The following is a 23,939-nucleotide window of genomic DNA, read 5'->3' on the forward strand; positions in this document are numbered from 1 at the left end:
ATACACTAAGCAGATTCAGAAGGATGTAGGTTGCAGTAGGTACTGGGAGATGAAGAAGCTTGCACAGGGTAGAGTAGCATGGAGAGCTGCATCAAACCAGTCTCAGGACTGAAGACCACAACAACACGACATGGCATCGATGTTTCTAGCACCTGAAGCATCTGTAAGGCCGCAAGTGGCAAATCGGGTGAAACGTAATAGGATAATACTTGTTAATTAAGGAAAAACCGAGGTGGAACCACGCCCTTGTTCTTTAACAGTAGGACAAGTTTTGTCATTTGAAGCAGTAAATATTCTAGTCTTTAGATTTACGCCGTAAAGCTGGCCTACGAATCTTTTGAAAAGACTGAGTTCACCTGCACTGAATTTAACATTCGGAAATTAAACACGGAGTGCAGGCAGATCGAAACGGTCAGACACTTGAAGTATCTAGATGAAATCGTAATACCAACAGGGCTATAAAAATAATCTCACAGAGCTAAATTACATAATCTTGAGACTGAGTGCAGGAGAACATCTACAACTTTGTGGTCAAACCCGGAGCTCTGAACGTGAGTGAAACTTTAATTCTCAGCTGAAGAGGCAAATATACTGAAGAAAGAACGAAAGCTTATGAGGAACATTCTGGCCCATGCAGAACGGAGGACGGAAACAGACTGAAATCCCGTAAGCAATAGAGAAATTATCAAACCTGGCAGCAGACATTAGAAACAAAGATACCTTCACTGCACGATAACAACGGTGAAGCCACTGATGACGCTGCCACTAAAGCAGAGTTATTAAACACGGTTTTCCGAAACTCCTTCACCAAAGAAGACGAAGTAAACATTCCTGAATTCCAATCAAGAACAACTGCCAAGGTGAGAAACATAGAAGTAGATATCCTCGGAGTAACGAAGCAGCTTAAATCACTTAATAAAGGCAAGGCCTCGGTCCAGATTGTATACCAGTTAGGTTTCTCACAGTGTATGCTGATAAAATAGCTCCATATTTAGCAATTATATACAACCACTCGCTCACAGAAAGATCCGTACCTAAAGACTGGAAAATTGCTTAAGTCACACCAATACCCAAAAAGGGAAGTAGGAGTAATTCGCTGAATTACAGACCTACATCACTAACGTCGATTTGCAGTAGGGTTTTAGGGTTTTGGGACATATACTGTATTCGAACGTTATGAAGTACCTCGAAGAAAACGATTTATTGACACATAGTCAGCACACGGTTTCAGAAAATATCGTTCTTGTGAAACACAACTAGCTCTTTATACTCATGAAGTAATAAGTGCTATCAACAGGGGATGTCAAATTGATTCCATATTTTTAGATTTCCAGAAGGCTTTCGACACCGTTCCTCACAAGCGTTCTCTAACCAAACTGCGTGCCTACGGAGTACCACCTCAGTTGTGCGACTGCATTCGTGATTTCCTGTCAGAAAGGTCACAGTTCGTAGTAATAGACGGAAAGTCATCGAGTAAAACAGAAGCAATATCCGGCGTTCCCCAAGGAAGTGTTATAGGTCCTCTATTGTTCCTGATCTATGTTAACGACATAGGAGACAATCTGAGTAGCCGTCTTAGATTGTTTGCAGATGATGCTGTCATTTACCGTCTTGTAAAGTCATCAGATGATTAAAACGACTTGCAAAATGATTTAGATAAGATATCTGTATGGTGCGAAAAGTGGCAATTGACCCTGAATAAGGAAAAGTGTGAAGTTATCCACATACGTACTAAAAGAAGTCAGCTAAATTTCGATTAGGTGATAAGTCATACAAATCTGAAGGCTGTAAATTCAACTAAATACTTAGGGACTACAATTACAAATAACCTAAATTGGAATGACCACATAGATAATATTGTGGGTAGAGCAAACCAAAGACTGCGATTCATTGGCAGAACACTTAGAAGGTGCAACAGGTCTACTAAAGAGACTGCTTACACCACGCTTGTCCGCCCTATTCTGGAGTATTGCTGTGCGGTGTGGGATCCGCATCAAGTGGGACTGACGGATGACATCGAAAAAGTACAAAGAAGGGCAGCTCGTTTTGTATTATCGCGAAACAGGGGAGATAGTGTCACAGACATGATACGTGAATGGGAGTGGCAATCATTAAAACAAAGGCGTTTTTCGTTACGGTAGGATCTTCTCATGAAATTTCAATCACCAGTTTTCTCCTCCGATTGCGAAAAAATTCTGCTGGCACCCACCTACATAGGGATAAATGATCATCATGATAAAATAAGAGAAATCAGGGCTCGCACAGAAAAATTTAAGTGCTCGTTTTTCCCGCGTGCCGTTCGAGAGTGGAACGGTAGAGAGACAGCTTGAAGGTGGGTCTTTGAACCCTCTGCCAGGCATTTTATTGTGAATAGCAGAGTAATCACATAGATGAAAATTTTGTGAACAAGTTCCAAGACTCGAACGATAAGGTTTACACACACATATACAGGAACATTAAAGAATACACAGCGGTCTTATAGGACAGAACAACGATATAATGAAAGAAGTTGGAATTGGATCCGACCTTAGCTGGGAAGAAGGGGTGAAGGCAGAGACGTATACTTGACGTTAACGAAGGAGTTCAGGCACGAAGATCAGCAGAGACTTACGAACTTTGTCAGAATGGATGTGTCTTGCCGGTCGTACATGACGGTATTCGCGCATGTGACACAGCAATGAGGGAAGCTATTTCATAATAGTATGACAGCGAAGAGGCAAAATGGCATTTACAGTCCTCGCCGGTCGCGGCCAGCATGACTTATTTGACTCTTGTGGATATAATCTCAACACTACCCTTCCTGGAATGCTGAAATAACACAAAAGATAAGCAAATCAAACACATGCAGCACTTTCACCAGCTAAGGTGACACGTACACATATCGAAATTGAAATTACATGCGCCTTTACTAAAACAAATAAACCCAGAATTACACATTTATCGACGTATCTTATTATGGTACGGCGTATCTAGAGTAGCATACAGACACCTTTCCTTGCTGCATGTCTCAATAAGTACCTTCATACTTTCTTTGTTTCATTCGAGTTCTGCAATAAGAAATGGCTCAAATGGCTCTGAGCACTATGGGACTCAACTGCTGAGGTCATTAGTCCCCTAGAACTTAGAACTAGTTAAACCTAACTAACCTAAGGACATCACAAACATCCATGCCCGAGGCAGGATTCGAACCTGCGACTGTAACGGTCTTGCGGTTCCAGGCTGCAGTGCCTTTAACCGCACGGCCACTTCGGCCGGCTCTGCAATAAGAATCTAGCATTAAATATAGAGCTTTTCTTAACGGCAACAGAAAAAGAGGGCTTTCATTTGTTTTGTTACTGTACGTAAGAAAAATTAGTCACTGAAAAAATTGTAGCATACCTCGCGCAAGAGCCAAAAGAGTCCTTAAGCGCTCATCTTTTCCTCGTCTGCTGATCACACGAGAAACAATAACAAGAAGAAAGCTCGCTCGAAATGGTACTTTCTACGCTTACGCACATGCACCTCTTCTACTGCGCATGCGCGGACCCACGGTAAAATAGAACTGTTCGTATTTCTCCTCGGTGATGACGACGATGTTTGGTTTGTAGGGCGCTCAACTGCGCGGCCATCAGCGCCCGTACAAAGTCCCAATTTTTACACATCCCAATGTCTTTTTACGCAGTCTAATTTAGCCACTGTCACGAATGATGAAGATGATGAAATGATGAGGACAGCACAAACATCCAATCCGTTTTCCTGAGTTTATAAAATGGTTCAAATGGCTCTGAGCACTATGGGACTCAACTGCTGAGGTCAAAAGTCCCCTAGAACTTAGAACTACTTAAACCTAACTAACCTAAGGACAACACACACATCCATGCCCGAGGCAGGATTCGAACCTGCGACCGTAGCGTCGCGCGGTTCCAGACTGTAGCGCCAGAACCGCTCGACCACCAGCGGCCGGCCCTGAGTTTATAAACCGTCTGCTAAAATCGCAGGTTCATCAGTTCTGCCAGATCGTCTACACCTGACTTAGCCCTGTATTCTTTGACAAAGAAATATGATGAAATAATCGTCCAATTTCTTTGTCAAAAATCTTTGGCGTGGCATTAGGGGTATTACACTGTCGTCATATTTTCCTACAAATTTCAAGCCGGCCGGTGTGGCCGAGCGGTTCTAGGCGCTTCAGTCTGGAACCGCGCTGCTGCTACGGTCGCAGGTTCGAATCCTGCCTCGGGCGTGGATGTGTGTGATGTCCTTAGGTTAGTTAGGTTTAAGTAGTTCTAAGTTCTAGGGGACTGATGACCTCAGATGTTAAGTCCCATAGTGCTCAGAGCCATTTGAACCATTTTTACAAATTTCAAGACGGCAGAAAACAACTTGTTATGCGCTGCAGTTGCTAGTACCACAAAGAAAAGCGGCGGAAAAAAAGGAAACATACTTGGATTAAGCCATAGGTATTACGTCGAGAAAATAACAGCATTCAGAAAAATTTGTTACGAGAGTTGCAAGTGGAGGACATCAAGTATTGTAGTATATAAATTACTTACGAATGGATGAGAGTGTATTTCAGTATTTGCTCATAAAGTGGCTTCTCATATTAGAAAACAGAATACTCTATTGAAAAATGCTATATCTGCAGAAGACAGGCAAACTGTGACACTAGGATTTCCTGATACGGGAGAGAGCTACTCTAGTTTACAAGACAGCGCTCGAATATCACATTGCACATGAACCAAAATAATTCCAGAAAAGTGTGAAGTGATTTATAAAGCTGTGAAGGGAGAATATTTAAAGATACAGTACACGATAAGGTATAGTACAGAATATGGGCAATGTGAACTATTTTTATTTGTGAATAGTTTAATTAATGGAATCAGTGTTCCAACAACTACAAAATTATTAAAAAGTACGAAGCAGATTAAGCGCCTTTTAACCTTGTGGCATACAGAGTTCAAAAATAGACGAAATAGAATGGAAAGCTAGGAAAGAATTTCGTATTTCAGAGTGTGACCACCTGCTCTATTTAGTCTTGCTGCGAAGCTGCCTGGATGTTTCCAGATGTATAGGTGGATGGCTGTAGCTGTGATTGTGGACATACGTCGCCTGCAGCGTATTCCACCTGCCCATCAACACGATATTAATAGCAAGCACTGCGCCCCTTGCTCCCCCCACCCCGCACCCCCCCCCCACCCTAGTCGAAGCAAGTTTATTAAAAAAAAGTTAAAATAAGACACCAGTTTTGAAGGTAAGTTTACAAACACACAACGGAGAAGTTCAAATAGATGTAGCGACGCCAGCGCTCCACACGGTTGCATTTCACATTGCAGCGAACTGAAGATGAACGACTTTCATGATCAAATCTACGGCGTATTTATTTGACGGCAGGCGAGACTGACAAAGTTCCCTATTACACCATCAAATTTCTTTGACATAAATATTTGACACATCAACTTTGACAAAGAAGTATGATAGTGTAATACCGGATTTTAGCGGAAGTAAACGAACACGTACACTTCTGTCATCTACAGAGCCCCATCTGACTGCAAGAACGCATCCGCATACGTAAACATTCCAAGTCTACGTGTGGTGTGGAAGTATGAACGCACATTGACAGACTGTACTTTCGTGTAGTTTTTTCGAACGAATAGAAATGATGTAAAGACAACTGTAACTGAGCAAGTATTGAGAGACTGTGGATTGCTGTTTCCAGACTGTTCGACGTAGGCGGGCAGCGTTCGGAGCGAAAGAAGTGGATACACTGTTTCGAGGACGTGACGGCGATCATCTTCTGCGTCGCCATGTCCGAGTACGACCAGGTGCTCCACGAAGACGAAACCACGGTGAGTACTGTTTGTGACTGATTGGCATTCCGACTCGTCATTTATGTTGTAGGTTTACAACCCTAATTCTTGGACAGACCGAGCAAAAGATACTTTAGCTGTCTAGTGAACGTTCCGTTACCGCTTCATTCAAGGCAGCAGCAACTCGTGTACACTATCTGAAAAAGAAGTATCTGGTCTACTAATGGACATTAATATGGGATGTGTCCACCCTTCGCATTTATGACGCCTTGAACTCTGCTAAGCACATTTCAAAGAAGTGTCTGAATATCTGTGGCGCAATGGCTGGGTGTGTTGCTTGTGGCACCTTCGAAGTTCCTCACAATCACCCTCTCTAGTGCTCGACGGTCTTTGTCCGTTGGTACATGAGGTCTACCTGGGTTTCGATTAACTTCTTTCATATATCACACCACCAACAGTAGACCTGGGCAGCTTTACAAGGGTTGAAATGTCTGACGGATTTTTGTTACCCAGGTGACATCCAGAGAATAGACCAGTTTCCAAGGAACGCAACAAACGACGTCGGCTATAAACGACGTCAGTAAGGCGCAAAAGAGAGGATTTTTTTCCACCTACCTTTGTTCTACTGTTCTGTGGCCAGTTCAGTAATGTGGAATGACTTACAAACGAAGGAAATACGAGTGCCTGGTGTTAGCTCTTCTCATCAGTTTGTAGCAGTGATGGTATTTTTCTCGACATAAACTGAAACTTCTATAAAGTCGCCTTTCTGATGTTCAGACTCTTTAACCCTTTACTGTAGTCGTGCGTCCAGTGGATCCATGTTTGAACGTTTGTAAAAAACGTAACGGAAGCCATAGAGAACACCTTCCCCTAACCCCCCCTCCCCCCCCCCCCCCTTCCGCTCATTGGTACCTTCCGCCTGTAAGCCGAAGACTGCGCCGTGTGATGGACGAGTTTCTGTCACTGCGCATAAGATCATTGTCAGTCAGTCTGCCGGTGAAAATGTTTGTGTAGCTTGAGCGTGGAGTACTTTTTATTACCTTCGTGTTGCTGAAAGTTGTTCGACATCGCGCTCTTGGCTCGCTGGTCCAACGAGGTTGGGCAATCGATCCGTCGTTGGTGACCGAACAGAGTAGCGGTTATCACGGTAATTGAGCAAAATGCAAAGCCCCCAGTAAACAAGCGAACACAAGCGAAAGCGCATTCGCAAGCAATGCCAAGGGGTTCGCTTGTCCGCACTGCCAATGGCTTTAACCTGCGAATACACTGGAGCGACAGGAAGGGAAATAATATGATGTGTTTTGTTTTGGGCGCCAAAACGTTGCTGTTGTAAAATTGTTTGACATAATTCGTACAGTCTGATGGAGATCAGAAGCACACAACTTTTGTATGGCGAACATGCTGTTGGTTATGAAATAGGTATAAACGCAGAAAAAATGGGGTATCAGAGTTTTTGCGCGGCCGACAGACGGTTTTCACCTTCTTCTCGCTGCAATTCAGCAGAAGATCTCAAGACAAGATACAAATTATCAATGAACCCGGATTCGCATACGGCCCTATTCCACTCGTCTGCTTTGTCCCTGATATCATATTTGGAACAACCGTATAAAGTCCCACCGTCTGGCCACAGAGGAGCACTCCCCCATAACTCAGTATCTCGCAGGTTGGAGCAACTGAATTGCGTTTTCTGCCAGGGTTTGAATTACCTTTTGCCATGCCCTGAAATGAGAAATATCCTGTCCACTATCCTTCTCACTCCTCCCACAGTGGTATTCTGCCGTCCACCAAACTTACACAATATACTTGTCCATTCTTACACAACCCCTGCTCCCAATCCCTTACCTCATGGCTCATACCCCTGTAATAGACCTAGATGCAAGACCTGTCCTATACATCCTCCCACCACCACCTACTCCAATCCAGTCATTAACATTCCTATCCCATCAAAGGCAGGGCCACCTGCGAAACCAGTCATGTGGTCTACAAGCTAAGCTGCAACCACTGTGTTACATACTATGTAGGCTTTCCAACTGACAAGATCAGTTTATAGATGGTGGACTGCAGTTCTTTCTGCAGATGTAAGGTTAGTTTGCATGTTGAGGGATTTGGGGAATGATGGTGAGGCAAAGTTTGAGGTTAAGAAATTCTGGAAGTTAACAGGAGGTGGTTTAGGGGCAGTGAGGGTGGATCACAGTTGGGTGGAAGAGTGAACAGAGTATGGTAAATGGCCGTGCGGTTAAAGGCGCTTCAGTCTGTAACCGCGTGACCGCTACGGTCGCAGGTTCGAATCCTGCCTCGGGCATGGATGTGTGTGATGTCCTTAGGTTAGTTAGGTTTAATTAGTTCTAAGTTCTAGGCGACTGATGACCTCAGAAGTTAAGTCGCATAGTGCTCAGAGCCATTTGAACCATTTGAACCAAGAGTATGGTAAAGTTCAACATTGGTCTTTGGTTGAGTCTGATTGGTAGTGTTGGTGGAGAAAAAGTATTTCCACTATAGGGAGGAGAAAGGGAGAATGTCTTTAACAAGCCTTGCATGATTGAATTTGGGAGTGGGGCAAACGGTGACACCTTTGGGAAGGACTGACATTTCTGTGGGGCTAAGGCTTCTGGAGGAAAGGTTCATTACTGTGTTGTGGGTCTGTTTAGGTTCTGGATTCTTTGTGGTGGTGGGAGGCAGTTTTGGAGGATGGGTTAAGTGTAGTAAGTCTGTGGGACAGGGTTTGTCAGCTGCAAGGGGATGTGGGGGAGGTTTGGAGGTTGTTGTAGAGGTGGTGGACAGGGGTTCTCCAAGGGACGAGTAGGAAGTGAGCAAGATGGAAAGCTTTTTGAGGTGGTGTTGTGCATGTTGCTCAAGTTCCTGCAGAGCAAGAGTGTCAATGTGTGTTGTGGGTTCCAGGAATTTGGGATTGCATAGCAGGAGAACTTTGCAGATGGAATGAAGGTACTGCAAGGAGGTTTGGGCTTTGGTGATGTGGTTTCGCAGGGCTATGTTGGTAAGGGCTAAGGATTGGCAGAATCTGAACAGATGGAGGTCATTGTGGAAGAAGGGGTGGCAGCCAGAGATGGGTAATTTGATGGTAAGCCCATTAGGAGGGATTCCTTGAGCCAAGCAACAACACAGGAACAGTATGTGAGACTGGGATCTGGCTAGGGATAAGGAAACTTTTCTGTATTGACACAGATGGAAGGAGCAAGGACCTACTTAATGGCTCATACCCCTGTAATAGGCCTATATCCAAGTCCTGCCCCATACATCCTCCCACCACCACCTACTCCAGTCCAGTCACTAACATCCCTATCCCATCAAAGGCAGGGCTACATGTGAAACCAATCACATGGTCTAAAAGCTAAGCTGCAAGCACTGTGCTGCACTCTATGTAGGCATGACAACCAACAAGCTGTCTGTCCACATGAATGGCCACCGACAAACTGTGGCCAAGAAACAAGTGGACCACCCTGTTGCTGAACACACTGCCAAACGTGATATCCTTCATTTCAATGACTGCTTCACAACCTGTGCCATATGGATCCTTCCCACCAACACCAGCATTTCTGAATTGTGCAGGTGGGAACTTTCTCTGCAATACATCCTACATTCCCATAACCTTCGTGGCCTCAACCTTCATTAGTCACTCTTTTCACCCATCCAGCCCCTTCCCTGTTCCCATTCCAACACTACACAGTCGTCATTCCACCACCACACTCAGTCTTTTTATTTCTCTCCTTTTCCACTACTCACCCCCCCCCCTCCACCCACCTCTCCCCTGCCCTCCACCTAACCTACAACACTTCACTGTCCACCGCCCCCACCATAGGATCCCTCCCCATACCCACCTCAGCCTCTTCCTCATCTCTGCTATATTCCTACAGTTTTGATACTCCTGCCTCGAGTTTCCATTCTTTGATTATTTTAAATATGTTATCAGATGTCACATGAAGGATATGGTCATAATAGTGTGTGTCAATAGTATGTACATTTATGTGCTGTCCTTTGAAACAGTATACAATCCAGATTTGCAACATTACATCCTTATCACATACTTTGTAAGAAAATCACAGTAGAAACGCACAAAACAGTATGTTAGATAAAAAAAATTTCATGTAATTTAGCATATATCGTGTGCATTGTTGTATCATAGACATGGTGTTGTGTGTGTGACCTAGCCATTTGTTACTTCTCTCTCAAAATATCATGTTAGGACAATTTAATCAGAATAAGTACTATTTGCCCATGTTAACATCTTCATTCATTCATCTGTCATTCTTTTGCAACATTTAACTGACAACTCAGTAGATTTAATATTAATATTACAGTTTATATCTTCTTGCAGATATTTTTCATCTTGGAACATATTTTCTGCAATTACTTTCATATTTATGAAACACTGTATTTTTTTTACTATGTGTAAATTTGTTTGTGAATAAATTATCATTTTTGTTACAGAACCGTATGCAGGAAAGTTTAAAACTTTTTGATTCTATCTGTAACAACAAATGGTTTACCGATACATCAATCATCCTATTCCTGAACAAAAAAGATCTTTTTGAGGAAAAGATAAAGAAGTCTCCTTTGACGATATGCTTCCCTGAATATGCTGGTAAGTTAAGCAGAAGTGCACTTAATCTTTATTTTATAAGACAGAAACTACAGCAGTTATTTGCTAATAATCTGCCAAGTAAATAGTAAACTTACCAATCTTTCTGTAACTTCTTGGTAGAACACTTTCATATGTAAAGTTGAAAAACATACTGTATTTTTGTTCTACTAATAATCATGTATTTCAAACCAGTTTGCAGCTCATTGGTGAAAAACTGGTTTGAAATAAATAAATATTACTAGAATAAAAATACAGTTTGTTTTTCAACTTTAAGAAGATAAATAGGCTACACTAAAAATGTGAGACAATGTTCTTGTATTTCTGTTCCTTGTTTTTCACTTTTCAACAAATTCTGTACAGTTTGCTAACATATTTATGAATCTCTGTATTTCCTTTGGCCTTTTGTAATTTTGCTTGTGAATAAATTAATTATCACTCGAAGCTTCAGAGTTAACTATTTCTAAGATCAGGTTGCTTATTACTAAAAACTAAATAAGAGAGCACAGTTGTTATGCTGAATGAATAAATGAAATGAAAGGCACTAGACTCACTTTCAAGAGGAAGTGCCATTCAGATCCACACAGCTGACCATCCAGATTTAGGTTGTCTGTGGCTTCTATAACTTGATTAAGGTGAATTCCATGTTTGTTCCTTTGAAAAGATACTCCTGATTTCCTTTCTGATCCTTGTACTATTAAAGCTTATGTTCCACTTAAAATGATTTTACATTGACAGAATATCTAATCCTTATACGCATTTTTCTTAAAGAATTTATACCTAATATGTTTTATTGTACATTTACTTTTTTGTCTTTCATTACAGAATTATGTCTGCAATGGACCCCCTCAGTTTGACCTTGACCTTTAGATAATTCCTCTTTTAAAGAATTTTTATCAGTGGATGACACTGTTCTAGATAATTACGAAAAATTCCGGATATGTTTCCTTATTTTTGTCATCTCATTTTCTATTGTTTCACCATTTACTGTTTTCTGTGCACTATCAGTCAGAGTTACAAGAACCCTTGCCTAATATCTCCATCATAATTGTGAGACTCATACCAGGAACATTCTCCTATTCAGGATTGATTTTCCTCTCAAAAGATATAATTTTTAATCTTAAATTTAAATATTGTAGTCTTGTTAAAGGACACTGGCCAAAATAATTAGAGTATCAGATGAAGCATAACTAATTATCTAAAGACAATTGTTCAATGCAGTGCATTGTATCTACTGTCAGATGAATTAGAATATGCTGATATAGGTGTTGTATAATTATTGTCTGTAAGGCTCAAGATGTAAGAGGGCAATATATATGCACCAGTTGAATAGTTCAGGAATAGATGAAACAGCCATAATTACTGTTCTTTAAAACTGTGATCATAGGACGCCATTCTTGCATGAGTCTGTGAGTGCTGAAAAATTCCTGAGAACGAAACTGACAGTTGTTAAGGAAAGCAGTCGTCAGCTTTTGAACAGTTCTTAGTGGCAGTGGCCTATTTTCTCTACCTCATCTAAACAAATCTCAGACATGTTCGACATATTTCATGTCTGGTGAGCACAGTGCCTATGGCATTCTAGTGATACCCCCCCTCACCATGCAGGAAGTTGTCCATCAGGTGACCTGTATGTGGTTCATTGTTGTTGCTCTTGTTTGAAAAGAGCCAGCAGTGACACACAGATTTGTAAGTAATAGGTTGGAGGATATCATTCCTGTACCTCCTAGATGTCTACATCTAGATCTATACTCTGCACAGTACCATAAGGTGCATGATAGAGGGTACGTCCCATTGTACCATTTCTTAGGGTTTCTTTGTGTTCCACTTACATATGGAGTGCAGGACAAATTATTGTTTGAATACCTCTGTGCATGCAGTAATTATTCTAATCTTATCCCCACGATCCCTATGTGAGTGATACATAGGGAAATGTTCTATATTCCTAGAGTCATGGTTTAAAGTCAGCTCTTGAAATGTCGTTAATAGACTTTCTTCAACAGTCTGCCAGCTCAGTTCCTTCAGTATCCCTGTGACACTTTCCAATGGATTAAACAAACTTGTGATTATATGTGCTTCCCTTCTGTGTATACGTTCAATATTCTCTGTCAGTCCTACTTGGTTTGAGTCCCACACACTTGAACAATATTCTAGGGTAGGTCACACAAGTGATTTGTAAACAATCTCCTTTGTAGACAGATTGCACTTCCCCAGCAATGTGCCAATAATCTGACATCTACCACCTGCTTTACCTACAACTGAGCCTCTATGATCATAATATTTCATATCCCTACAGAGTGTTACACCCAGGTATTGTATGAGCTGGCTGATTCCAACAGTGACTCATTGATATTATAGTCACAGGATGCTACATTTTTTCGTCTTGTGAAGTGCACTGTTTTATATTTGTGAACACTGAGAGCAAGTTGCCAATCTTTGTATCACACAGCAATCTTAATAGCTGACTGAATATTTCTACAGCTTCTTTCTGAAAGTACTTCATTATAGATAATTGTGTCATCTGCAAACAGCCTAATGTTAATATTAATACTGTCTGCAAGGTCACTATTATGCAACATTAACAGCAAGGGTCCTGACACACTTCCTTGGGGCACATCTGAAGTTACTTCTATATATAATGATGGCCCTCCATCCACAATAAATGCTGCATCCTCCCTACTAAAAAGTCCTCAATCCAGTCACAAATTTCACATGATACTCCATATGATCATACTTTTGACAATAAGCATAGGTGTGGTACTGAGTCAAATTCTTTTCAAAAATCAAGAAATACTGCCTTGATACAAAACTTTTAGTATATCATGTGGGAACAGTGCGAGTTGGGTTTCACATAATCGATGTTTTCAGAATCCTTGCTTGTTGGCACTGAGGAGATCATTTTGTTCAAGATACCTCATTATGTTTGAGCTCAGAATTTGCTCTAAGATAGTACAAAAGTACAGTGTCAAGGAAATTGGACAGTAGTTTTGTGGGTCACTTCTAGTACCCTTATGCTTTTCTACAAGAACTGAGCACAGTTTTTTGTTCGAAAGATCTACAACACTTTATAGTTAAAAGAGAGGCTAACTCAGCCACAAATTCAGTACAGAATTTGACTGATTCCATCAGGGCCTGGAGCTTTGTTCAGTTTTAATTATTTCAGCTGTTTCTCAACACTATTGACATTTCTGTGTTTCCTACAGCTAATGTTAGCTGGTTTGGAAGGAGAGTCACATAATCTATAAAAACTTTGTGTACACCACACACAAAGCTAGCTACCTGAGTAGAAGCCTCTGATGTGTAGTGCACATGTTACCCATTCCTACAGTTATCAACACTATGGTGCAAGTCCAGTAAGTCGTAGCCTGGCTTGTCACAGAATCTTCCAAGTCTCTGGTTCAGTCCTACCACTCAACTCTGAATCAAAGGGTCATGGTCAATTCTGGGGAACATGCTGCAAACTGTGAGCTTCATTAAAACCCCATACACAAGGCTAGTCTTCTCAATCTTTTTTGCCAGTCACTGGAATGACCCAAGTATGACCTCATAGCCCAGACAACAGGGATCATTTGTTCCAGTGTGAGCCACAATCAGCAGTTGGTTGCACCCTGTTCCCTCAATGGCTGCTGGAAAAGCTTCTTCAACATGTTGAATAAGGCCCCCATTTTCCTATGGGATACCATCATTTACTGTACATGATTAATAGACCCCTACACTTTTGTGTTTGCCTCCTCTTGACACTGAACAAAACAGGTTTCTCCAAAGCAAATGAAGTGAGTCCCACTGGCAAAGTTTCAGTTTCAGTAAGACACAGTACCTCAAGCTTGTTAGTTAGTGGGATCAGTACAACACCCTGAATCCTCCCTGGTCCCCACCCATCCTGTACAGGATGCCTACATATACCATAGGCACGCAACTCACAGTCAAATCAACGAGTAATGACAGATCTGTACTTTCAGCAGAGGAGACAGGATCCACAGGAGAAGATAGTGCTTGAGGTGCCTCTGGTACCAGTATCACAAGTACACAACTCTCAGGAATTCTTCTACGACATTGATTCATAGCAGCTGCCATCATTTGACAGTAGTCAGGGTGATTTCTAGCTCCTTACAAATTTCAACCAGTTCATCCCACGTTCAAGAACACCATTCACAGTGGACTGCATTACAAGGCAGTGAACAAATAACTTTAAATAAATCCCACTGGTTATCTTTTAATCTGTTTAGCTAAAAATTTGCTAATTCCCTATAAGGTTTGGAGGAAATACAGTAAGTAAGATTTCTATTAATGCAACACAAAAAGCTGTGTTAAAAATTACTAGTTTCTTAAAACGTTTTGAGGTTAATTATAGTTGTTAGCAAACTTGATAACAATTAATTTATGATAAATGCAGATAATATTTAGGGCTAGATTTAACACAATGACTAAATCACAAATGCTGATTTACTACAAATTGTGCATAGATTATGCAGACAACTATGGTAGCTTCCGAAAATTCTCAAAAATGTACGTTTATTGGCATTGATATATAATGAAATTCAGTGGTGATGAGTCTTTTGGCAAATTGTGAACCACAATCGCTGATTTGCTATGAAATAAATTACATATCCAAAACACTCTTACCAGTAACTTAAGAAAATAAAGTTTTGTAAGCATCCGAAAATACTCCAAAATAACATATTTTCCACATAACGGCAATTGCACAGTGAAATCAGAGAACAGTTGTTTTGAACAAGGATAGGTCAACTGTTTTCAAAAATTTTAAGTGTACACTTAAGTTTACGCCTGTAATTGACGATAACAGTATGAGTTTATCACGACACTCACAGATGTTGGATATTTCACAATATGTCTCAATACAAACGGATATTGGTACAGTCAATGAAATATTATGAAGAAGTGATGTGCACAGTAAAAATATGTGAATCTAGAACTTCAAATTGGCACACACGAATCATTTACACGTGGTCTCTCACAAAAAAAAAATTCCGAAGTCTGCTTTTGTATAGAAATACGTGCATATTGCACGGATTTTTCAGTTAGCTGATTCTGTGCACACTTCTACACTTACCTGCCAAAGAAGAACACTGCAGGGTGATTTTATATTGGTCAAAATTGTTAAAATATGCAGCACCAACTAAGCGAGCCTGTTGTAGCTAACAATGCAATGCCCTGTTTACAATCATGGAAGATGACACAAGTGACATTCTGATAACAAAGTCTTTCTAATTCCCAATGATATGTTCTGTAGCAAGATGGTGCATGCTACCATTATACTGGCATTATAGTGGGATACCGTTGCAGTATAAAAATCCAGTGGAATATGGGGATGAACTGATAAAATGACACTACAGTCCTCATAATGCAACATATTAGCGTGAAAGAGCCTGAAAATGGCAACAAATAACACTGCATTGAGTTTATTGTCAAAGAAAGTGAAGTGAAAGAAAAGAAAAGAAACAGTAGGTGGTTTTTTGGCACAGAAGACAAGAAAAGATTATCTGATACTTGCACAGTTTCATTCACTGAAAGTTAGTTGCAGAATTTGTCTTTCATTACAACATCCATCTATTTTGTAATTATAACAACAAATCCTATGTTCTTCAACACAAAGAACAATAAAATAATGAAAATACTGCTGAAAGCTGTATAGTTTGAGAAAAATTGCATTTATTTGAACTTTTTATCATTTGTATGATCTGCTAAGTCTTTATAATGGTGTGTTATTTTTTAATCCATCTGTGTTGAATGGAAGAAGATTGCCATGCTGAAATAAGAGTGATTTAACAGTGCATGATACATACACACACAAAAGCATGGTGACTATCAAGTATCTGGAATGTTTTAAATAATTACTATGCTAAAAATGGTTGGAGCAGAAGATTTTTCTGACACTTTTCTTGGACCAAAACTTGTCATTGTGTAGTAAAGACTGATTGTGTTATTTCCTGAGAAAGTGCAAGAACCTGGTTTCTCAAATTGTTTAGACTTCTGGGAATGCTTACCATTACTTCCTAACACCCATTTTGGCCACTATGCTTCATTATAAGAACTCCACTGTATATGAAAGTAACATGAAAATCCACATGCAAGACATTAGAAACATGACACTATCCACTAGAAATTAAAAACCCTGTCATAAGTACAAAGTGGTTCTAGTTATACTGACTTAAAAATATTCAATTCACTTCCCACAAAGTTTATAAACTTAAAAATAGTGAATCTATTTTCAAAATTTTACTCATATGTTATTGTTTACAATAACAACAATATGGGAAAATAACAGAAGACAAAACCAAAAAAATAATGGTTAATATGCATTCTATGGAATGCACAAGTGACAAGGAAGCAGCACAGAAGACAATATCACCACAGTGCATACGGTATGAGAAAATAACAGAAGAAGAAACCTAAACTTTAACAGTAAGTACGTCTTCTGTGGAATGAACAAATGACAAGGAAGCAGCACAAAAACCATATAACTTTGTAAAAAGACTGAGGACGAAGCTCTACCAGAGTGCACATAAAATAAAAACAGCCGATCACGATGAACCACCAGGAAGAGGACAACATCCAAACAACACATGGATGATTTTTTATGGGCCAATCTACTGCAGAAGAGTACAATCAAGAAGAATTCCAGGGCTCCCAGGAGGTGAAAATCAAGACAGAAATGAAAAGAAGGCTACAGTCTACTCTTCTTCAGAGAATTTTCCGGGCAAGAAATGTACCTCTCATAGAACTGAATAATTCTTAAACTCTCCTATATCATAATGCACAGGGCTTAACCAGTAAGTTATATGAGCTAGAGGTCCTGAAGGAGATTTCAATCTTGTGTGTAACTGAACACTGGCTGCAAGAAATACAAAAATGTGCAGCTGGGATTACAGAATGCCTGTTGGTCAGCAGCTTTTGAAGGGAAACATACAGAGGGGGTTAGAAAAAAAAAAAATATATATATATATATATATATATATATATATATATATATATAAAAACAAAGATGATGTGACTTACCAAACGAAAGCGCTGGCACGTCGATAGACACACAAACAAAATCACACACACACACACAAAATTCAAGCTTTCGCAACAAACTATTGCCTCATCAGGAAAGAGGGAAGGAGAGGGAAAGACGAAAGGATGTGGGTTTTAAGGGAGAGGGTAAGGAGCAGAAATATGTCTGCTTGTGTCTGTAATGTGTGGATGGATATGTGTGTGTGTGCGAGTGTATACCTGTCCTTTTTTCCCCTTAAGGTAAGTCTTTCCGCTCCCGGGATTGGAATGACTCCTTAACCTCTCCCTTAAAACCCACATCCTTTCGTCTTTCCCTCTCCTTCCCTCTTTCCTGATGAGGCAATAGTTTGTTGCGAAAGCTTGAATTTTGTGTGTGTGTTTGATTTTGTTTGTGTGTCTATCGACGTGCCAGCGCTTTCGTTTGGTAAGTCACATATATATATATATATATATATATATATATATATATATATATATATATATATATATATATATATATATATAAGAGAGGGAAACATTCCACGTGGAAAAATATATCTAAAAAGAAAGATGATGAGACTTACCAAACAAAAGCGCTGGCAGGTCGATAGACACACAAACAAACACAAATATACACACAAAATTCAAGCTTTCGCAACAAACTGTTGCCTCATCAGGAAAGAGGGAAGGAGAGGGAAGGAGAGGGAAAGACGTAAGGATGTGGGTTTTAAGGGAGATGGTAAGGAGTCATTCCAATCCCGGGAGCGGAAAGACTTACCTTAGGGGGAAAAAAGGACAGGTATACACTCGCACACACACACACATATCCATCCACACATACAGACACAAGCAGACATATTTAAAGACAAAGACCACAGTTTGTTGCGAAAGCTTGAATTTTGTGTGTATATTTGTGTTTGTTTGTGTGTCTATCGACCTGCCAGCGCTTTTGTTTGGTAAGTCTCATCATCTTTCTTTTTATATATATATATATATATATATATATATATATATATATATATATATATATATATATATATATATATATAGAGGGAAACATTCCACATGGGAAAAATATATCTAAAAACAAAGATGATGTGACTTACCGAACGAAAGCGCTGGCAGGTCGATAGACACACAAACACACACACAAAATTCAAGCTTTCGCAACAAACTGTTGCCTCATCAAGAAAGAGGGAAGGAGAGGGAAAGATGAAAGGATATGGGTTTTAGGGGAGAGGGTAAGGAGTCATTCCAATCCCGGGAGCGGAAAGACTTACCTTAGGGGGAAAAAAGGACGGGTATACACTCGCACACACACATCCATCCACACATACACAGACACAAGCAGACATCTCACAAGCAGACATAGGGTTTTGGGCTACATTAATGTAATGACCATTAAATATATTAGTTATTAGAAGTGGATCATCAACAATTTCATTTCTGTGTTTTATGGTGATTTTATTACTTGCATTTGCATGTTTGCTTGTATGATTATTAATAAGTTTCCACACTGATATAATTTTATTGTTACCCTTTCTGATATATGAATCATCATGCTTCTTTTGTAGCAACTATAGCTTCCCTGTGCTTTTTCCTATAACACTTTACATATGTTTTCATGTAGTATTTTGTTTTGCACACCTATATAGCATTCTAAGACTTTCTGATGACTCTTTGATTTCACTTGTTACCCCTGAATTTGATTTTTTGTTTATTTTTGTTCTCTTCAGAGGGAGTGAAATATCATAGCAGTATTTATAATTTGACAAGAACTTGTTGAATTTTATATCTACATAACTATTGGTTTCCATGTTCCAGTTTACATTTTTTAACATGAGATTAAAGACCCTAATGCTGTCACCATTAATTAATCTTCATGAGATTTCTTTAAAGTCAATTTAATTGCTTGATGATCAGAGAAACCTGTATCAAATACCTCACAGACACAAGCAGACATCTCACAAGCAGACATATTTAAATATGTCTGCTTGTGAGATGTCTGCTTGTGTCTGTGTATGTGTGGATGGATGTGTGTGTGTGTGTGCGAGTGTATACCCGTCCTTTTTTCCCCCTAAGGTAAGTCTTTCTGCTCCCGGGATTGGAATGACTCCTTACCCTCTCCCCTAAAACCCATATCCTTTCGTCTTTCCCTCTCCTTCCCTCTTTCCTGATGAGGCAACAGTTTGTTGCGAAAGCTTGAATTTTGTGTGTGTGTTTGTGTTTGTTTGTGTGTCTATCGACCTGGCAGCACTTTCGTTCGGTAAGTCACATCATCTTTATTTATATAAACTAACAGAAAGTAAAATTATAATTGCATTATATACAGGTCACCATCCAACAATTTTCAATTGTTCTCGGAAAGTCTGGAAAATCTTCTGAACTGTCTAAATAGTCAGTAAAAATACATAATTATGCTTCAGGATTTCAATGTTAATTTAAAGGACAATTATAAAAAAGGGCAGAAACAGGTTAATCCACTAAAAACATACAATATGGACATACGTATTGCAGCAAAAGTGAAAGTATTGTTGACCAAATATTCATTGATAGATCAAAATGTGACTAAAGGTGAAAATACTGTTGACCAAACATTCATTGATAAATCAAAATGTCACTATTAATATGAGGTATTTGATACAGGTTTCTCTGATCATCAAGCAATTAAATTGACTTTAAAGAAATCTCATGAAGATTAATTAATGGTGACAGCATTAGGGTCTTTAATCTCATGTTAAAAAATGTAAACTGGAACATGGAAACCAATAGTTATGTAGATATAAAATTCAACAAGTTCTTGTCAAATTATAAATACTGCTATGATATTTCACTCCCTCTGAAGAGAACAAAAATAAACAAAAAATCAAATTCAGGGGTAACAAGTGAAATCAAAGAGTCATCAGAAAGTCTTAGAATGCTATATAGGTGTGCAAAACAAAATACTACATGAAAACATATGTAAAGTGTTATAGGAAAAAGCACAGGGAAGCTATAGTTGCTACAAAAGAAGCATGATGATTCATATATCAGAAAGGGTAACAATAAAATTATATCAGTGTGGAAACTTATTAATAATCATACAAGCAAACATGCAAATGCAAGTAATAAAATCACCATAAAACACAGAAATGAAATTGTTGATGAGCCACTTCTAATAACTAATACGAGGGCTATTCCGAAAGTAAGGTCCGATAGGTCGCGAAATGGAAACCACGGTAAAAATCAAAAATGTTTTATTTGCAACAGTTAGATACACCTTGCAGCTACTTATCTCCATAGTCGCCGACCCGACTTAGACGTGTATCGTAGCGTTGTACCAACTTTCCCATACCCTCGGTATAGAAGGCAGCCGCCAGTGCTCTCCGCCAATTCTCTACGCTGGCCTACGGCTCGTTGTCTTGTGCCGAAATGTTGTCTTCATAACCAGCGGTTCATGTGACCTGAGCTGAAACTCAGAGGGAGACAATTACGGGCTGTATTGTGGGTAATCTCACATTTCCATTTGAAAACGATGCAGGAGCATCTTCATTGCCCCTGCAGAATGCGGCTGAGAATTGTCTTGAAGACGAAACAGCACGACAGTTATCTAATGTTAGCTGCATAGCTTCAGGGGAAATTTCTCACCAGGCCCCCGTACTTGGCGGCAGACACTATTTTCTAGACATCTTTACGCACTCACTGCGAGCTCAGAAATGAGAAGAGCGACGTGATGCTAACTGGGGTTATACTAGAGACACTACCCAACACATCTGTGCAAAGCTTTATCGGATTTTCATAGTCGTTTCCATTTCGTGACCGATCGGACCTTACTTTCGGAATAGCCCTCGTATATTTGATGGTCATTACATTAATGTAGCCCAAAACCCTATCACAAGTAAATATAATCCAAACTCCAATAAATGAAAGGACATGCCTTTATCCCACACCCGAAGACATACAAAATGCTATCAGTAAACTAAAGAGTAAAATCACCTCTGGGTTTGATTGTATCCCTGACAAAATTATTAAATATAGTACCGATAATGTTGTCTCTCAACTTGTAGATGTAATCAATGACTCCTTTGAAACTGGTGTGTTTCCAAGTAAACTTAAGCAGTCAACAATAATACCAGTTTATAAAAGTGATGACAAGTTTGACATTAAAAATTTCAGACTATCATTATTCCCTGTATTTTCGAAAATAATTGAAAGAATAATGTGTGACAGATTGCTAGACTTCCTAAACAAAAATAAAAATTTTGTAAATTCACAGAATGGTTACAGAAAAGGCAAATCAATGCAAACGACTCTCTTCACTTTCCTAAAACTTGTTTACCAAGCTATTGAGGACATGGAACTGATCTGTGGGTTGTTTTAGGACCTTTACAATGTTTCTTATCTTAAAAATCATAATCTACTACTGTCAAAACTATATAATTATGGTGCCCATGGTGTTTCCTACAAGAGGTTCATGTCATGTTTAACTAATAGGAAACAGAGTGCCAATTTCTCAGGATGGTAATGTGTACCATTCTGAATATAAAACAGTTAATTATGGGGTGCCCCAGGGTCGGTATTGGGACCATTGTTGTTCTAGTTTTTTATTGATGATCTACCAAAACAATTTTCAACAGCTGAAGCTATATTATTTGCTGATGATACCAGCTTCTGTACAAAAGGGAAGAATGATCATGAGATGCAGCAAAAAAGTGGCAAACCAACAGAAGTGACTGAAAAATGGTTTAAAGATTACTGTCTAGTTGTCAACGACAAGAAAACTGTATGGATGACCTTCAACCATATAAGGAACAAAAACAGGAGCAATGTAAAATTCACATTATTGAATAGCCAAATTCAGGGAAAAAATCACATAAAGTTTTTAGGATTATGGGTGGCTGAGCATCTCAGATGGAAAAAACATGTAGAAATGCTTAACAAAAAATTGAGCAAGTACCGTTACACATTAAGAATGCTGAAAGATTGCTGCAATACCAAAACAGTATTAATTGCTTATTACGCATACGTGCATAGTTTACTGAGGTATGGTATAGTATTCTGGGGAAACACATATTTTGCAAAACAGTCTTTTAAACTTCAAAAGAAATCTGTAAGATTAATAAGTGATGTTAGTTACAGAGAATCACATATAGGTATTTTTAAGGAATTAAAAATCATGGCCATATACATACTATACTTATATTTGAAAGTATCTGCTTCATTAAAAAATGTCAAGTTTCATCTTTTTTTAATATTGAGATCCACAATTATTAAAACAAGGAACAAGGAAGAATGACTATCATAGGGACATGCACAGAAGATCCATATATCAGGACAGTGTTGTTTACAAACCAAAAGTTCTGTACAGTGCATTGCCTGATAACATAAAAAATTAATACATAAAAAAAGAATTAAAAAATCTACTAATAAACAACAGCTTCTACAGCATTAATGAATACCTGAAATTTTACTCAAATCTGACTGACTGCAACATAATCTCTGTAAACAAAAATTCATAATTATCAAAATATTCCTAGATGAAACTAAACTTCTTTCACCAATGTATGTATCTAATTATGCACCAAACTGTAGTGCTGCATGTTACTATGCCTATTTAACTAAAGTACAAGTATTTAATAGTTTTAGTAAAATTGACCTAAATTCTAGCTTTTATTTTATCTGTATGTACTTATATAATTTTATAATCTAATTCAGCAGAATAATGTTTTTATTACAAAGATGTGTTGATAAGAATGATAAGTTTTTTGTACGTGATGTGAGTATATAATATTTTACAATGTTTTGTACTTTGACACGTCCAGTATCCTGAATGTGATAATATGGGTGCTAAAAATATAAATTAAATACATAAAAATTAGCCTAGCAGTTTAGTTACTACTGGGCCTATCAATATTTTGTTAATGTGTCACCTTACTAAGTGTGACAGTAACAATCATTTACTATTGTGTTTGTCTTACAAGAATGTCTACAGAGGAAATCTTTCAAATATTTAATTCAAATCTGAATTATATATAACCCTGGTATATTTAATGTACAAAATAAGCTTGTCACTGCCTAGATGTACAGAATATGTTGTAGTGGTGAATTTTGTTAAGGCCCCTCTTTCTGAAATTAACTGAAGTAAATCAAATTTATTAATTTTGAAATAATTTTATCCTTGAGTAAGCATTTGCAATTAAAAACAAATAAAAGGATGAGGTGTGGCAGTTGCAAGAACATAAATACAGTACATTGTTTTTACTTTCACACAATATTTTAAGTGTTTGATTGCAATTACTCTTTTACAAAACTGTTTCTGGCACAATCAATATTTCTCCATCACACACTACCATCCAAGAAGAAAACAATATCACGGTCATAGTATTATTAAACCCCTTAGTGTCACTTTCCTATGATTTTGTTTAGTGCTTGAGACAAATGTGATACTGACAGGTGGTCGAAGAGCTGTATTGCTTGTCATTGATTGTCAGTGATTAGTTTGTACACAGTGCTGGTCATTAGCATGATGTGGATGCTGTATCCTGGAAGGAAAGGAGCCTCTACGAATGGTGACTGAGCGTGTGCAC

The 23,939-nt window shown here is 38.9% G+C and overlaps 1 protein-coding gene across 1 annotated transcript in view; it reads left to right on the forward strand.

Moving 5' to 3' along the window:
• LOC126262446 (guanine nucleotide-binding protein G(o) subunit alpha) overlaps nucleotides 1–23,939 on the forward strand; it is a 543,526-nt gene that overhangs the window by 503,373 nt on the left and 16,214 nt on the right. Inside the window, exons 6-7 of the mRNA XM_049959099.1 lie at nucleotides 5,693–5,822; nucleotides 10,230–10,383. Coding sequence (XP_049815056.1) covers nucleotides 5,693–5,822; nucleotides 10,230–10,383 — 284 coding nt within the window. The remainder of the gene's footprint in view (nucleotides 1–5,692; nucleotides 5,823–10,229; nucleotides 10,384–23,939) is intronic.

This window comes from Schistocerca nitens, chromosome 6, assembly GCF_023898315.1.
Source record: "Schistocerca nitens isolate TAMUIC-IGC-003100 chromosome 6, iqSchNite1.1, whole genome shotgun sequence".
Taxonomy (NCBI): Eukaryota; Metazoa; Arthropoda; class Insecta; order Orthoptera; family Acrididae; genus Schistocerca; species Schistocerca nitens.